General features: G+C 26.2%; 3 protein-coding genes across 3 annotated transcripts; all 3 read left to right on the top strand.

Annotated features, from left to right (window-relative positions):
- Window positions 1–1,071: 1,071 nt before the first annotated feature.
- Window positions 1,072–14,487, top strand: LOC100163305 (mevalonate kinase). Its single transcript, XM_001942800.4, has 6 exons — window positions 1,072–1,410; window positions 10,551–10,645; window positions 11,954–12,768; window positions 12,895–13,066; window positions 13,757–13,941; window positions 14,003–14,487. The coding sequence occupies exons 3-6, from the start codon at window positions 12,136–12,138 to the stop codon at window positions 14,264–14,266; spliced, it is 1,254 nt and encodes a 417-aa protein (XP_001942835.1). The 5' UTR covers window positions 1,072–1,410; window positions 10,551–10,645; window positions 11,954–12,135; the 3' UTR covers window positions 14,267–14,487.
- On the top strand, window positions 4,955–5,932 carry LOC103310597 (general transcription factor IIH subunit 3). Its single transcript, XM_029487733.1, is given in 2 exon segments — window positions 4,955–5,745; window positions 5,748–5,932. Coding segments are annotated over 2 exon segments (915 nt in total). The 5' UTR covers window positions 4,955–5,000; the 3' UTR covers window positions 5,918–5,932.
- Window positions 6,528–8,526, top strand: LOC115032998 (dolichyl pyrophosphate Man9GlcNAc2 alpha-1,3-glucosyltransferase). Its single transcript, XM_029487732.1, has one exon. It carries the CDS (start codon window positions 6,572–6,574, stop codon window positions 8,084–8,086), a length of 1,515 nt encoding a protein of 504 aa, XP_029343592.1. The 5' UTR covers window positions 6,528–6,571; the 3' UTR covers window positions 8,087–8,526.
- Window positions 14,488–19,706: the final 5,219 nt, after the last annotated feature.

The following is a 19,706-nucleotide window of genomic DNA, read 5'->3' as shown; positions in this document are numbered from 1 at the left end:
ACCTATACTAAAATTACTTAATTACATGTACTATTTCAAACAGATAAATTATTAAAATGCATAGTAAATTAATGTTTTAATATACCTTTGAGAAATATTAATAATAGTATTAAAATTTAAGTATTTAAACAAATTGAGGGAGGTAGAGGTATAAACAATTTATCTCTAATTTATTTTTCGGCTTCTTATCTCCAGCCACTCAAGCCACGACACCTCCATCACATGCACTAAGTGCAATAATTATTGTAAAACAACATTTACAGATTGTGTATATTTAAATAAACGTTAAAAAAAAAAAAAAAATTATTTAAACTTTTTCCATAAACACTTAAAGTCTAAAGAAAATAAGCATTGATCTAGGATGTTCATATAAGTCTATCAACCATTTAGCATATAGATATGTTTCTATCCCCAGGAACTCAGTTAATATATAATAATATATAGGTAATAACATTTATTTTATAATATACAATAAATACTATGAATATATTATAAAATCAATGGTGATAGGTACAACTGAGTAATAAATGCTTATAAAAAGATATTCAAAATATATGCATTTTGGTAACACATAGGTAATATGAATACTAGTATAATACTAGAACTAGCAGTATTATGAATTCTATTTAAAATCAATATATTAATTAATAATTAATAATTATTATTTGTTAGTTATAACACTTTGAAAGCATTATGTATGATAATTTAGTGGATTAACTCTTACATTTTTCATATATTTTTTTGGTAACAGGAAATTTAAAAATTACAATTTAGTTAATTTAGTTAATTATATTTAATAATATTAAAGTTGTATTTGATTAAAAGAAAGTATTTAAATACATGTATACAAATAATTTAGATCATAGAAGTCATTATGCAATTGAAAAATTTTGAATTTTATTCCTTAAATCATAATATATTTTAAATTTTCTATAGTTTTGGTGTACTAAAGTGTTCGTTTTTCGGCCTCTTTAGGACATATAGCGCTCCCGGTGGTGACGACTATCTGTAGTAAAATTTTCAATCAAGTTTTCAAACAAGTGACGACACCTTATCAATACACCTTGATTCCGAACATTACTCTATGATTCCGAATCACGATTTAAGATATATACCTTAAACCGTATTCCGAATTTATGTAGGTACATTAAATTATCAGAGTTATTGAACGATTTATTTTACATAAAAAAACAAATTGTATTTTATAGTGTTTATACTATTAATTGAGTGTTGAGTTTAACACTGTTCGAGTACTGTGTAAGGTTCGAATGTTGTGTTAAACTAGATCATTCAATATTTTACGCTACACTATTTTTAATTCGATTATATTTTGCATTACTTGCTGTAATGACCATTAATGAAGATTTATTAAAATCTAAATTAACAGTTGCACTTGACGCATCATATGTGGTAAGTTTAATATAATACACTTTTTAGTATTAAGGCGGTTTATTTTATTTTTCCCATGTACAGTTTTACTCGGCAGTTAATCATTTTTAATCCATCTACTTATGTCTTACAATTTTATTTGTACACTACTAAAATATTTTTCCTTAATTATTTCATAATTTTAATTGTTTAAAAATGATTGAAGCTAAAAATGCTTTGATAAATAATAACTTTTAGAGTATTTAGAAAAAAAAAAATACTGATTTTAGAATATATTTTATTTATAGTTCACCAGTTTCTCTGATGTTATTTTAACTATTATTAATAAAAGGTTAAAAGGACATTTTTTGACACCCTTTTTGCTATTTTTTTGCTTCAACGTATGTAGTTGAGCAATCCAGAAAACGATGGTTAATTCAGAATTGGCCGTCAGGTCTGACTTAATTTTGAAGTTACAGCTTCCACCGAGATCCACATGTGGTTTTACATAACTAGTCGAGATATGTTTTTAGTTTTAAATGTCCGAGAAAGTAAGTGACAACGCCGGGTGGACATGAAAATACTATACATCTAAATTAGCTATAACTTTAAAACTAAGTCCAACCACTAAATTCTGACTTTACAATCATTAAGTTAAAACAAAAAAAATTGCAAAAATGGGTGTCTGGTAAAACAGAAAAGTTCTTTTTTTATTTTAGGTATCATTAAGTTTTGTATCAAATTCTTTATAACCTTTAAAATTAATGTAACTTGTGCTTAATAAAAACGATAAAATATTAAATAAATACATTTTGTAAATAATACATAATAATATTATGCATTTATGTATAATCAGACACGTATACAAAAAAAAAAAGTATGGAGGGTTCATGGTAGTTTTCGGGGGGAGGGGCATGAACCATCAAAGCCCCCTCCCCTGTATATGTGCCACTGGATAATATTAATATTATAAATGTTTTATTCTTAGAACATAATATCGTATTTAATATAACTTATTAGGTAAATAAAATAATACTTGAATAAGATATATTCTTAATTTTTTATGGTCATACAACTGATCTTCAGATAATTGTCACATTTGGGTTTCCAATTCTATTTGCTACCTATAATTCTTTAAATTGGCTGCATTCGGTTTATAGTACAAAAACAATTTTTTACTTATAGTTAACAGCTTAATTCAAGTGAACTATCACTACATATTTATTCTATAAGATATAACAAAATCTTATACAATTTATTCGAAGACTTGACAAATACAAATATAATAATTTTATTCTAATATATCTGATTTGAGGAAGTAGCGGTATATCAAACATTTTTAAAGGACTTTGTTTCATTATACAATTTTAGACTTTTTATAAAACATAATCCATATTTATTTCAAACTGGGGCAGTAAAATTGTTGTGAAGTATCAAGCAACTACAGGGTGGGACAGTTAAATGGTTGATGCTAACTTGTTGGTCAGTTGGTTGGGATTATCTACCAGTTTGGTGTGGAAGCTTTTTTAATAGAGAGCAGCAGTTTCATTGATTGAGAGTAATTTAAGGAGTCATTTGAGATGAACCAGGGTGCGCCATTGATTAAGCGCAGAGCCGCAGACAAATGTTTTGAAAAGATTGTAGTTATTTTATTTAAAGTCTTAGCAGAGCACTGGATTACGATTCCATGCTCCGTATAAATACAAATTACAAATAGTAGTTGAAGAGAGTTTTATAAAGAATGATTTTGATGGGTGGTTAGGTTAGAGTGAAGGAGTTAGCAGATGAAGTCTGGTACTTAGTTACTTTGTTTGTCTTTGAGATGAAGATACCAGGTTAAGTGCTTATAACTTATAATTGCATGGGTGCCTCCGATGATAGGTATCTTCACCTCCTATCCTATTAATTTTTGTTTTCATTTTATCTAATATGCTTATTGTATTACTATAAACACAAATTTTAAATTAACCTTCTTTTGTAATAATTGAAAATTGATAGCTGATTTACTTATGGTTCAACAATATATAAAAATATTCAGCTTTTATCCAAAAATCATTTTGTTATCAGTTCAAATTTTGTAAAAAAAAGATAATTTCAAAACTAATCCCAGAAAAAAAATCCCCGACCCTAGGGAAAAAAAATAATACTACAATATTACTCACAACCACATGAAAATGGTTGAACAAATATTTTTTAAACATTAATTAGTATCTATAATTAACGTTTACAACATTATTAATATTGAATTACAAATACCGCAAATACGTATATTATATTATATTTTATTATAAAAAAATTATGTATAATATTTTGTTTTAAATTAAGAAAATATATTTGTGTGATTCAACTTAATTAACTTAACAACTTCACAATATAGCATATCAAAATATTTTGAATGATCGATACATCAAATAATATTGTTAAAAACATAGTATACAAAAATATTTTACAAAATTTAGGTAATAATAATAATAACTATCAAACAATAATTTATTGAATGTAGGCACGAGGCATATTACACATAATACATTATCGTAATTTAAAACAAAATATTATTTTTAATATATAATTTTTTTAATAATATTATATAGTATATGTATTTGTAATTAAATATTAATAAAGTGGTAAATGGTAATTATAGATACTAATTAATGTTCAAAAAATATTTATTCATGTTGCATGTGGTTTTGAGTAATATTGTAGTCTGGGGATTTTATTTCCTATTACCTTTCAAAACATTAATACTTTTTGATTATCGAGTTATGTCTGCTTTCTCTTGTGTGACACAAGACACAAGTTGTGTCTTGTATTTTCAGTAAATTGTAATCACTGCATACTATACAAACTTTGGATAATATTTTTGTAACTTATGAATTCTCAATTCTGATAAGCGTCATTCGTTACATTTATTTATTATACCTAATTATATAATTATATCTTAATTCGTGATGTAAATATATAAATTATACCACGTTGTTTGAAATATCATATTGTGTAAATATACAGTATAATATTAACTATTATATATATACTATATTGGGCATCCATGAAAATCAATTCGATATTTTGATATTCAAATTATTATCATTTATCAGCGGAATTGCGGAATGCCGAAATAGTGGTAACGTCTCGTGGTATAATGGTATAATATTATGTCAGAATAAACTACCATGGTTCTGGTTTTACTCCGCTGCTTATATATTTCTAAGATATTGTAACTTTTATAATTTTTTTATAGAGTCTTGGCACTTTTCAGTAATTATTACTTATTACTCTAGTCTCTAATTGGCTGTGGCAGTTACTTGTTCAGTATCAGATAAATTATCGGCATTTAGATAAATGTATTAAAATGTTGGTATATTTTAGTATTTAATATTTTATTTGATTGTTGTTGACCACGAATATTAAAAGTTAAAACTTAACAAATATATTAATTATTAATTCACTGTTTTGAATTACGATTTTCCAATTGAATAATTTATCGTGGGTTTAATTTTGTAAGTTATTTTGTAATTAATAAGTATTGTTTTAATATAATTACCTAAAATTCAAAATATTGTCTATATTTTGTATGTGATTTAACTAGTGAATTATTACATTTTGAATCTTGATCAATATTAAATGCGAGCGGAATGCAATCAGAAACGCCAAAGAAAATATTTTCCAGTCTTCTGGTAATAATCCTTGATGTTAACCCAGCTCAAGATACTTTACTTAGTGGAGAAATAAAGCTATCATCCATACTTAGTTCTGTTGTAGCTTTTGCTAATTCTCACTTAATGCTTCGAACCCATAATAAAGTTGCTGTACTTGCGTCTGACCCAAATAGTTGTGATTTTATATATTCCGATCAAGATGAACTTGATTTTAAAAAGAAAACAGTCAGTAGTTGTAAAATGGGTGGAAGCCAATATGAATTGTTCAGTCACATAGATCGTTCTATCAAATTTAACATTGTGAAATTTCTCAAAGATGCGGCAGAAGAACCACATATGTCTAGAGATACTGTCTTTGGAGCATCTTGTGCTAAGGCTTTATGCTATATAAACAGATTACAAAGTAATCTATTTCCAGGCGAAACAATGAATTCAAGAATATTAATTATATCTGGTTGTGATAATGAAGGAGACAAATACATACGTTGTATGAATACATTTTTCACAGCTCAAAAACAAAATGTAGCCATTGATGTATGTAGTCTTACACATGATGTCACTCTTTTAAAACAAGCATGTTACATCACTGAAGGTTCATATTTTCGTATGCCTAAATTAGAGGGATTATTACTGTATTTACAGTGGATATTTTTGACGGAACCTTCTTCTAGGAAAAAATTAGTTATACCATTAGCTCCACAGTTAGACTTCCGACCTTTTTGTTTTGTCATGGAACCCTAACAGCAATTGGTTTTGTGTGTTCATTATGTTTAACTATTTATTGTAAAATAAGTCCTATTTGCACAACTTGTGAAGCAGTTTTCAAAGTACGATCAGCCATTGCAGTTAAACCTAAAAAGAAGAAAATTAAAACAACAAGTGTAAATAATTAAGTTTATTTTCAACTTAATTACCATAATTTTTATAAATAATGATAATTTTTAGAAATATAATACAAATAGTAAAAATAGTTGGGAATTATTAATGTTGTAAAATGTATTATTTACTTAAACTTGTATTTTATAAATTTTACTAATTATAATAAGTGGTTTTTTAAATTGTACAACACAAAAAGAAAATCTTATAAATTTAAAATTTTCTGAAGAAGACTGCTCTCATTGAATATATTTTCTAATAAAATAATGTGTTAAAATATGTGCCCTGTGTTATTTTTTAGTAGCAATTGACTTATATCATTATACATACTATGATTGAAAGTATATAGGTAGGTAGTATATCACATTCAACTGTTCTTAAGATTTTGCTTTTTTGAGAAAAATAAAATTAAAGACCAAAAAACTATAGTTACAATAAAAAATAAAAAATAAATTACCTATATAGTTCTATATTAAATGTAAATTTAAGAAAATAATTCAAATTATTTTTGTTTAAAAGCAAATTCAAGTTAAATAGGTATATATTATAAATATTTTTTACATATTATCCTAATTTAGATTAATTAAAAGGTCGTATTATTTACAATTTCCATTTTTATTTTTCCAGAACAATCATCATTTCTCGTGAAAGCAGGTGTCTCATTTTGATTTATGAGTTTATATTGTGATACAATGATTTACAAAAACTTAATACCTATATACTTGAAAAAAGTACTTGATGAAAAACTTATCTTAATGATTGCTGTATTATTTCGTTGGTTTGTCAGCTTGCATGATTATTCTGGAAAATCAAAAACTCCGATGTATGGTGATTATGAAGCCCAACGGCATTGGATGGAAGTTACAGTTTCTTTACCAACCACTCAATGGTATTTTAATTCATCCGATAATGATTTATTATATTGGGGTCTCGACTATCCACCATTGACAGCCTACCATAGTTATTTAAATGGTTTAGTGCTTAAAAGAATCCTTCCAGAGTCCATCCAGCTCAGTACATCTAGAGGTTTTGAGTCAAAGTTTCATAAACTACTCATGAGGTATTCTGTGCTTATAGTTGACTTATTGATATTCATACCAGCCGTTTGTTGGTTTTTCAGACAGTTTTTCAAAATTAAAAATAATAACCAAATGAGTCAAACAATGACCATTGCAATGACATTGTTATACCCAGGATTAATATTAATAGATCATGGACATTTCCAGTATAACTGTGTGTCTCTTGGTTTATTTGTAGCAAGTGTTGCTAGTATGTTTACCAATAAAACCATCTTCACTTGCGTTTTGTTCAGTATGGCCTTAAACTACAAGCAAATGGAGTTATACCACGCTTTGCCATTTTTCTTTTATTATATTGGATTTATTTATGAAACTTATAAAAAACATTCATTCATTACAGCTCTAAAGACATTGTCTATTCTTGTATTGAGTGTGATGATAACATTTCTGCTATTATGGCTTCCTTTTATTAGTGATCCTAAACAAATGTTTCAAGTCATACATAGGATTTTCCCATTAGAACGAGGTGTTTTCGAAGACAAAGTTTCCAATATATGGTGTCTAATTAATGTTCTTTATAAGTTGAGGAATATGAATAATCATACCATGGCTACTATATGCCTAATGACGACATTCATCTCAGTGATGCCCACGTGTCTGGATCTTTTAAAAAATCCTTCTAAAATAAAATTTTTACTTTCATTGATTAATTGTTCGTTGTCATTTTTCCTATTTTCATTTCAAGTTCACGAAAAAAGCATACTTTTGGTCGCCATACCAGTTTTGATGTACTCTCCTCAAAGTGTTTTTATGTGTACTTGGTTTGTTACCCTGACAACATTTAGCATGCTTCCACTATTAATAAGGGATAATTTGTTAGTCCCTTTTATTTCTTTATCGTTAATTTATTTTATTGTGCACTATAATATTGAAAAATTAATTTCACAACAAAAAGAAACATCAAAATTATATTTATTACGTAATTTATCATTATTTGGATGTGTTATATTAACTTTTTGCGCCATAGCATTAAAACCGCCCCCAAAATATCCAGATTTATGGCCTTTGATTATATCTGTTTATAGTTGTATGCATTTTGTATTGTTTTTGATCTATTTTAACTTTAGTCAATTAATGTTGCAAATTCCAAAAAAAAAACTGTATTAAGTTACTTAAAATAAATTAGTTCTGTTATTGGGATTTATTAATTTAATTTTCATAAATATTTAAAATTGGTTAGTATGATTTTATTTGTATTTAAAGTGAATATCATAATAATTTATTATAAAAGCTTAAACTTAATTGTTTGTTTAAAATTTAAAATGTTAAAAATGTATACTACATGTACTGGTAAATAAATTTATAAATAATTTTGTCTTTAATTTAAAAATACAAATTTTGTGTCAACTGTCCATAGTCATTTAATTTGTTTTGTATATAGATAATACATTTATAAATTTTATTTTCAAGTAGCTTTTAAGAAAACCATACCATAAATTGGCAAACTTAGAAATATGACATTATTATTAATATTTAAGTGATTATATTATTATATAGTTATTGTACAATTATTAAATATAAAGTAATTATGATTATATCAATGTGAACATTTTAGTTTTTTCTTTTCATTTTACACCTCAGGCCTGTATATGTTATCAAAATTAATATATTCAACGCAAGGATAATGTCTACTTGCAAATACTTTATAAGTCAGAATGACACTGTTGATATGACACATTTGCACATAAGAAACTGCTACAACTAAGGATACACATGTGGCACTCCTAGTGTCGGCTTGCCTGTTTAAAAACTATAGCATTACTAACTTGTCAGTCTGAGTACAGTAGAGGGAGGAAATGGTAGGCTCTCAGTAGTCAGTACTGATAACGCTCATGGTTCACAATATAATACATAAATAAGTAAATAACATATATTAGAACAAAAGTACAATATATATAGAACTGTTATTGAAGTCTGATATCTATTCAGTATGATAATATATTATAACAAAATAAAGGAAAAATTAACATTTTGTCAACTAATATTAAAATTCTGGGGCTATTTATTTAAAATAACCCATAGAGGGCTTATATCTAAATCAATAAAGGATATTTTTGGGAGGGGCTAAATCTTAGTCAGAGGTGGGGTTAAATCCTCACTAGCCGCCCACATCTAGTTGTGCTGCCAATGCTAAGGTCTGGATTTCAATGCAAAGTGCATTTTGTTTTGGGTGATAGACCAAGCATGCCTAACCTACGGCCCGCAGAAATTTTCCAACTGACACCTTAAAATTTTATAAAATTAGAAATTTGTCTAGGTAGACACTAGGTAGGTAGTATAAAGAAAATAAAAATTATAATTTAAAAAAAAAAAAATGTTATTTTAATAAGCTTTAAAGAATTATAAAATAAATTACAATTGTGTAGTTTCTATTTTCTAATGACGAAAACAAATTGTTAACTAGCGAGTAGCAACTAGCATGGAAATATTCAATGAACTAAGATACCTTAAAGTATATTCGGCCTGCAGTATAAATATGAATTTTGAATGTGGCCCCCAATTTGAAAAGGTTGGGTACACCTGTCTTAAACAATGCTTTCCATAATTTGTTTCATGAAACAGATACTTCAACAGTGAAACTTTTATTTTGCATTTTGTTGCATATTTTGAGTATTTTTTAATAATTTTGTTAGTTTTAATGTATATCATGTATATCATGTATATCATTCGACTGCAGTAACAAATTGTATTCGTCTTTTTACTTTTCACTATTTTTCCTTAGGCCTATACAGAAAGATAAACATGTATCCAATAGAAAAATGTGTATGCCATGATTGTAATTTATAAACGTTCCTAACTTATTATCAAATTTTGGTTTTTTTTTTTTTTGATAAATGTTATTTAAAAATTATTGTTAAATTAGGGAGGTGAACATAATAAAACATTGTATTAAAAAAATAATTTTATATGTCAATTTTTAAGGGCATTATTATAAATGTTTTATGGACATTTTTAGTCATTTTTCAAGTTAACATTTATTTAATATTATATTATAGAATATAAATACAGAATTTTCTTATAAACTCAATTTGAATTTCTAATTCAATATTCTCAAAATAAAATTCTATTGCATTAAGAGAAACTTTTCTGTGTAGATAAATACAGAATGACCTACTAATTACTTTACATTACTCCCCATTAATTTAAAATAAAAAAACGGAAAACAATAGTTTAGTACTTTAGTACATGGATTATTGTCAATGTCATGTTATACGCTTGAACATTTAATATTTATTATATAAATACTAAGTATTATAGATAAAATATTATTCAGTCAGTGTAGTTGATTAAAAAATTTAAATAGTTTAAGAAATGTCATGAAAAGTAAAGTGTGTAATAAGTAATAACTAATAATTTATAAAATTTACTTTATCATCTACTTATCAATTTTTATTAAAACAAAACTACATAAATTATTCTTATTTTATCAGGTTTTTATGTTATTATTATGACCCAATGTTTATAAAATAAACTTACTAACATTTTTATTCATAGTACTATGGTATTGATTGAATAACAATTTTTTAATGGTATATAAATATTAATTTATTTTATATATTTTTCATTTTAGTCTGTCAATGATGATTCCGATGGATGTGGTGCTAAATTTAGCGTAGTTGTGGTATCTGATAAATTTAATGGTAAAACATTATTACAACGTCATCGGTGAGTAGTTTCTTAGTAACTGTTGCCTATTATATTTATTTTTAAATCATCAGTACAATTAATAATTTCATAGGAAGTTTTGTATTTGTACACTAATTAGTATTATAATTGAATAGCATAATATTATGTGAATTATTGTTAACAAATATATTATAGATGTTATTAGTTATTTAACTAAACTTTTAATAGAAATGTCATAATTTGTATAATATGCAACTCAGAGTCACAGCTTATAAGTGTAAATTAATTTAAAAAATAATTAAATTTATTATTTGTTATTTAATAACATATAGCTAAGTCATACAACCTAGATTCATTATTTTCTGAAGTGTTTTTAACCAAGGATATAATCTGTTAATGGTACTTCATGAAAATAGTTGTTATAGCTATTGTCTATTGATATTGATTATTGTAAATATTAAACATTAACATATTAAGTAGGTACTAGAAAATAATTATTTAATTTGTTTCAAAATATCACTAATCGTTATATAAATTATCATAATTCTTTATTTTGTACATAGATTTTTTGTGTTATCTCTTTCTATTTTATTCATGCTACCTGGTGCATTTATATAATACATCTTGAAATCTACAAAAAAATTGCTCTTAACATTTCCATTGACGTGTATTTTTTCATTTCACATTTTTAAGGATATTGTGTGTCTAATATGAAATAGTTATCAATTGATTGTCACTATTTATATATTATAATTTATAATTTATATATTATTTCATGAGGCACTAGTTATCATTTATTTGCCAGTTTTCAAAAATAAGAAATGAGAAGAGCAGTTTTACTAATATATATCAGATATAAAGGGACATTCTGACATATTTTAAAGTATTTTATGTTATCAAAGGTCAATTTTTTTATGAGTGAGGCCTATTTGAACTATATTTGCTGATTAAAACTTCCAATTTTTATCAATATTCAAATAATTAATTGAATCGTTCAATTTAAGAACTAACTATCAAGTTTTTCTTTAAATTGTATTTTGTATTACTTTTTTAGTAAGGTTAAATATAGTTAAATAGTTAAAGATAATAAAAAGAAAGTTGATTAAGAATCTAGTTATAAATTATTTATAAATCACTACCTAATGAGTAATTATATTATTACATAATTATAAATTTACTATTAATACAGACATTGATTAAGTACTACTAGGTTGAATTTTATAATACAATGTGTGTAGAAACTAGAGAAACATTCTTATGTACGAATTGCATAAAATGTTTCCAAACACTTTAGGCATCCAGTATACATAAATGTATAATTTATTAATTTATGTTTTTTTTTTTCAGAATGGTAAATGAAGTGCTAGCTGAAGAATTAAAAGAAATACACGCGTTCTCACAGAAAACATTGACAACAGAACAATGGAATAATTTAAATAAAGTTTAATTGCTTTATAAATTATAGATCAAGACCTAGTATTACATTTTGTCAAGACTTAACATTTTAACATTATTCGTATTCTATAAAAATGAGTTCTAATATACAGTTTGAAGTAACAGCGCCTGGAAAAATAATCCTTTTTGGTGAACATAGTGTTGTATACGGGAAACCAGCGATCGCATGTGCTATTGATCAACATACTACTTTAACATTTACTGAAAGTTATTGTAATAACCAAGATTTGAATACTATACCATGTCGCATTATTTTGCCACTCATAAATTATTCAGGAATGTTGACAATTCATTTGGATGCAAAACCAACATTTTCGCCTACCACATATTTTCAAGAAACCTTGAACAAATTAAACAAAAATGAACCTTTTCTCAATGAATTAGATACATTATCTGGTAATGAAAAAAAAACACTTACTGTTTTACATTTTATTTTTGGAGGAATTTTGTCATGCTATATGAAACAATTGAAAAATGTTTCATTCACTATTGGAATCACATCTGTATTGAAGTTGGGAGCTGGAACTGGAAGTTCTGCATCTTATTGTGTTTCTTTAGTAGCAGCTTGTTTGGCCTACGTAAAGTTTAAAATCAATTCTAATGTAGAAATACAATTTGATCCGTTATTGGACGATTTCCATTCACAGAGTGGTGACAATCTGCTAATTATCGAGGCATTTACTGACAACATATCATTCAGTGACGGGGTAATATATTTTTGTAAATATCATCTTTTATTATTTACAGTTTTACCTAATAAAAATACTTCTATATATTTCAAAGGTTTTTATATAATAAATAAAATTAATTAAGGTCTCATGTTTATTTTCCAGGAAAAATGTTTGATAAATAGATGGGCTTTATTAGCAGAAAATTTTATACATACTAAAGCTTCAGGATTAGATAATACTATTTGTACATATGGGACAATGGTTCAGTACACAAAACTTAACAGCCATAAATTATTGGAAGCTCCTGAATTAAAAATTCTTTTGATATATTCAGGTTTGTTTTAAAAACTTTTTTTGAATTAATAAATTATTATTAATAAGTAATAATAATGGCTTGGTGTGACGCGGCCATTCGATGCTATTGTGGCAATTGTGTAAATGCTCTGGGTGTACGTATCAGCCAGTGTTGCTTGCTCCTGGATGAGTGACCACCCGGGATTTTTAGCTCTAATCCTTGCCACACTTACAAACGTGTTTCAACCAACTGTTCCCTCCTCCAACAAGCAAAAAAAACAGATAATGGCCATAGTTTCTGCACTTAAGCTCAATACAAAAATAATAAGTAGTAACCTAGAATAGATAAAATAGATGGACTGAGCAGTAAGGTGCTTATTTTTTAAATATTTTTGTATGTATTATTATTTTTTTAGTAAATTTAATAATTAAAATTTTTTAAATAATAAATAATCTCTTTCAAGCTTAACTCAACAATTGTTTTCACTCTACTTAAATTACAGGTTGCCAAGAGTAGACTGTACAATGTACTATAACAATTATTAAAAAAAATTTCTGAAACATTTTTAAAATGTAATAAATGTATTTAATTTCTCTTAAATTACTATAACACCCTTGACACTCATCCTAAACAGTATCTTACATCTTACATTTTACCTATATATAATTTCACTATAAAATATATATATTTTAAAACCTGTAGTTAATAAGATCAATGATTTATTTTAAGGTATTGAAAGATCTACTGGAAATGTGGTGCAGAGTGTACGCACAAAATACAATGATGACACTTATCAACCAATTCTCGATGCCATTTTTAATTCTATAGGACAAATTGTAAATTCAGCAGTCAATGCAATTGATCAAATGGCTCAAAACCCACTACAAGAACTCCAACAAATTAGTGTATTGCAAGTGAGTAATTACTTTTTAATATTAAATTTTTATATATAACATAACCATTTTTTTCAATTAGACTCTCATGGATATGAACCAAGGTTTGCTGATGTCATTAGGTGTATCGCATGAAACATTAGATGCTATTGTGGCAATATTAAAAAAGTTTGACCTCCATGCAAAGTTAACTGGTGCTGGAATGGGAGGATATGCTATATGTCTTGTTCCTCCAAATATTCATAAATCTAAAATACAAACATGTATGCAAGAATTAAAAATTTATGGTTTTGAATCTAATATTTGTACAATTGGTTGTCCTGGAGTTAGAATACAAACTAAATAGATTAAGAAAAATTGTCTTTAATTATATACAGTATACACTATATTATTGTATTTAGTCTATAAACAATTTATAATGTTCTAGTTAAAATTTAATAATATATTTAAAAAAAAAAAAATTATACAATGCAAAATATTATATGAAACCGTATATTTGAAAATATTTTTTAAAAAAGTAGTGTATTGTAGTATAGTTGATAGCATTAAACCCAATAAGTTCAATAATTTATAATTTGTTTTTTTATAAGTCCTTTGTTTTTTGCCTTGTTATTACAAAACATAATTGTTAATGACCTTTCACACTGAATTGTGTTGTCTTCTTATGTATAGTATAATAGTATACTATATTCACTACATATACAGTGGCAGTAAACTCCATATGATGTCTGGCTTAACGCTCATATAGATAAGATATTATACACCTATATTTTTTTCTGATGCCCATCTAAATTACAGGGAAATGGTTTTTAATAAGGTAGGTACAGAAGGCCTCATGGATAAGTTTTGCATGAGGCCTTCTAGTATTTGTGACTACCATCATTTCAATCTTAAATATGTTACTCAGTACTCACAATGTATCAATACGTTTCAACGTTTCAGTTTGTACATGTTACCTACAATAATTGAATTTATTTCAATTCAAAATCACTCAAACCACACCACGCATACCACAGTGTAATAAGGCACATATTCAGGGGGGGGGGGGGGGGTTAATAGTTGTGTAATTTTTTTACATATATAGATTATAAGAACCCTCCCAATTTTTTTTTTTGTGTACATGCCAAGTGTTATGCATCCTTAATTACTGAATGTACTTACAGTAAAATGTAAATGTAGAAAATACTGCACTGACTGTGGATATTACTTATTCTGTCTTGGTGGTTACAAAAATACAAAATATTGTCAAGTATAAACTCAAGTTTCAACGCATTTATACATCAGGACAATAATGATTCATAAATTTTAATTTTGAATATTTTATAATAATAATTGAATGGTGGAAATCCATTGAAATTTTAGGGGAGGGGCTAATATTATTAACATAAATGTGAGCGGGTAGGGGCTTTAGTCCTACAAAACTAAAAAAGGAGGGGGCTTGACAGACTTTGGAGGGCAAAGCCCCCTAAATCCCGCCTTGATTTCAGCTAATGAGCGAATAACTATTAAGGCCTATAACTCGTAAGTGCCAAGTGGATTGAAAATTGAATGATGTTCTGTCAACTGTCATAGAATCTGTGGTTCTGTCTTAGTAAGTAATCTGTAACAAACTCAACATAGTAATTTATAATTTTTAGTATAAGTATATAACGTTGGATTGTGTTGCTATATAAACAATTTTTTTTTTATTTTGACATATTTTAAGTTTTAAATGTCTAATTCCGTGGCAATACAAGACAGCAGACTGCTAAAAAATGTCAACTTAAAAGTTACAATCCAATAAGTACTATAAATATATAGTATTTCAGTATTTGTTACAACAATATACATATTACATATTTGACTTATTACCTACCACAGCCCACAAATATGTAAATACCAGTGTTTGGAAGGAACGAATTCCTTTTTAAAGAACGAGAAAATGAACTACCTAGTTCTTTTTTTTAAGGAAAAATAACAAAATTGTTTGTTTCTTTCTAATTTACACAAATAAGTGGTATGTAAAAAGGCGGGTAAGTGGATGTCGCTCTGCTGTACAGTAGGTTACAAGTGGGTCACTGTATAATGGATAGTATTAAATTTGAATTCAATGATATAATATCACTGTATAAGAAAAACGATTCTGAGCGGAGACGGTATTATGTCAGTCTAGGTATAAGTCATAGGATATATTATATACTTATCTATGGTATTAAAAAAAAAATTGACTAATAATAGATATCTATAATAAATTCCAAATTAATCATATCACAATATCCATTAGGTACTTATAACGCGTTAGAATACTTTAGAAGTTTCAAGTACCCACGAATAATATTATACTATAACAAAAATAGTTATTCTAGGTTTTAATATATAATTTCGTCCAAATTCGAACTTAAAATGACTATAAAAATAAACTGTTATGTATTTCTTAGAATTTTTGGTAACAGAATTAACTACTTACATTGAATCTTTTTTTAAATTTTCAATCCTTAGATAAAAAAGTTGAACATTTTATGCATTTTTAACTACAAAATAATTATTCAATTTTAAATTTGATAAATGTTGTCAAAATTCGATCTTTAAATGCTTATAAAAAAAAATTGTGCCTATGTATTTTTAATATTTTTCAACTACTATTTTAACAATATATCAGGAGCTTTGTATTCAATTTTTACACTTTTTTACCCAACAGATAAAACTTTATTGATATTTATAAAAAAAAAAACTCAAAAAATTTAAAACTGATCATGTCCGTAAACAGCTCAAAAAGAGTCAAATTATTTCAACATTTTATCATGTATAGAAAATGCTAATATAAACATTCAGTGAAATGTTCAAGTATCTACAGTCATTCGTTTTTCAATTAAAACAAAATAAGAAAATCGTAACATGGGAAATCGAGTGAAAATCAAATGTAAAAAGGTGGGTAAGTGGATGTCGCTCTGGTGTACTGTAGGTTACAAGTGGGTCACTGTTTAATGGATGGTATTAAATTTGAATTCAATGATAAAATATCATTGTATAAGAAAAACGATTCTGAGCGGAGACGGTATGTCAGTCTAGGTTTAAGACATATAATTATATAAATATCTAATTTCTATGCTAAATTATGTGGAATTTAATTTGCCTAAATTTTTCTTCTGAAAAACAGTCTTATCAATTATCATTGAGCATACTTCTTATTCCTTATACTATCGTAGATTGTACGGATGTAGGCCATAATATTTTGATATTTTAATTTTTCAGTTTCATATATCACTGAATAATATTTTTAAATTACAACAAAAAACCAAAATATTGATTTTAATATGTAATTTCGTCGAAATTTGAATTTAAAATGTCTGTAAAAAATAACTGTGTTCATATATTTTTTAGTTACAGTATGAACTATTTATGAGAACCTTTGTTTTAAATTTGCAATCCTTAGCTATAAAAACTGAACATTTTATAATTTATTAATTACAATGATTGTAAATTTTCGAGATTTTGTCAAAATTCGATCTTTAAATGCTTATAAAAACAAATTGTGTCTATGTATTTTTAATATTTTTCAACTGATATTGTAACAATATATCAGGAGTTTTGTATTACATTTTTATACTTTTTGGCCCAACAGATAAAACTTTATTGATATTTATAGAAAAAAAAACTAAAAAAATTAAAAACTGAAAATGTCCGTAAACAGCTCAAAAAGAGTCAAAATATTTTCAACATTTTATCATGTATAGAAAATGCTAATATAAACATTCAGTAAAATTTTCATGTATCTACAGTTATTCGTTTTTTAATTACAACAAAATAAGAAAATCGTTACGTAAGAAATCGAGTGAATATCAAATGTTGTAAAAATATGAATTTCAAACGCCCATAAAAATTTAATTTGAGTTTCTTATAGACATTTTTTTTTTGGTAAAGGTAGATTATCCTATAAGGAATCTTTTATTACATTTTAAAATCTTAGATTTAAAAAGAAAAATTTTTATGAATTTATAACTCGAAATAATTTGCAAATTTTCGTGATTTTTCCATATTTTATCATTTTTTGAACTTTAAATGCTTAAAAAAAAAACTGTGACTAACGATTTTTAATATTTTTCATCTGCCTTTGAAACAATATACTAGGAGCCTTCTATTAAATTTTCAAGCTTTTTTATCCAACAAATAAAATTTTATTGATATTTTTAGAAAAAAAACTAAAAAAAAATGGAAAATAAAAATGTCCGTAAAGAGCTCAAATGTTATGGTGTATATAAGATGCTAAGATAAACATTCAGTCAAAATTTCATGTATCTACGGTAATTTTTTTTAAAGTTACACCAAAAACCAAATTCAATTTTGTGAAAAATCGATTTTGCGTAAAAATTCCCGTTTTTCCTTAATTTTTCTTTTGTTTTTCCCGGTGCTTTTGAAAACCACTGGGAAATTTAAATTTTGACCTCCCCAATGCACCAACGATATTCACTTTCTGATCGAACAAGATACTGAAGTTGAAAATCGTAGCATTATTTCGACTACTTATCGTGTACACAGACACAAAAAAAATAAAAAAAAAAAAAAAAAACACACATCATTGTAAAATCAATACATTCATCGTTCCACTCAGAATCTAAAACGATGTGACCCCCCCCCATGGTCTACCAAAATCAACAATAGCACAGAACTTGCAGCAAACAAAAAAAAAGAAACTGCTCCATACATTTTCAAAATCTATTCTATGAACTCAAAAATAATTTCTTAGGACAAGAAATTTATACTGACGCTTCCAAAGGTGAACAAGGAGTAGGAATAACAATTATTATTGACAAATAAATATGTAATAGCATATAAACTTAAAAGGAAATGATTTATCTATACCACCGAAGCTATCGCTATAATAACAGCTCTTAAACATATTGAAAATTATCCACACCAAAACTACAATATATTCACATCTAAAATATATTCCAAGCTAATGACATAGCCACAAACATCATAAATCAACAAATCTTAAAAAATACTTAAAATTTAAAAATCAAAACAAGAATCTATAAGAATCGGCCACACTCACCTCACAGATGGACACCTCTTGAAAAACAAACTAACAACGGAGTTGCCCTTACAGTAAAACATTTTATGACAGAATGCAGATCAAATGAAGAAGAAAGAGAAAAACATAATATACCAAAGAACCTGTATGAAATAATCGGACCTGACTGTCAGCCAGAAAATGCCATGTCATTTCCTCGGGAACATCAAAATGGAGAAATACATTTAAGAGAAATACAAACAAATTGTTATAAGTAAAATATAATATAGATATACCTAAAGCTAAAGATCAATTTAAAAAAAAATCATTATTTTGACTAGGTATTGACAAATATTGAGAATAAGAGAAGAGGTTGAGGGAATGTTTAGAGATTTAAGGTAACTAAAAATATTTTAACTTAAAGATATCTATTTAATGATAATTTGCTATATCCATAAGCATTTAAAATTTTGATAAGAGTATATAAGAGTATAAGAGTATAATAATATCATTATATACGATGAACGATTCTGAGAGGAGACGGATTGTCAGCCAAGGATATTTTATATTAGGTATTAAGTAATAATATACTTTAGAAGTTGCATGTATCCAAAAATAATATTAAAAAATAAAACACAAAACCAAAATTGTTCTTCTTCATTTAAATATCTAATTTTGTACACATTTGAAAATTAAAATAAATAAATAACTACTTATAAAAAAAATTGTATTTTTATATTTTTTAGATTTTTTGGTTACAGTATAATCTACGTCTTATTGCACCTAGGTTTAAAAT

This window comes from Acyrthosiphon pisum, chromosome A1 (assembly GCF_005508785.2).
Source record: "Acyrthosiphon pisum isolate AL4f chromosome A1, pea_aphid_22Mar2018_4r6ur, whole genome shotgun sequence".
Classification (NCBI taxonomy): domain Eukaryota; kingdom Metazoa; phylum Arthropoda; class Insecta; order Hemiptera; family Aphididae; genus Acyrthosiphon; species Acyrthosiphon pisum.
Note: the sequence above shows the minus strand (reverse complement) of the source record. Positions and strands in the feature narration are given on the sequence as shown.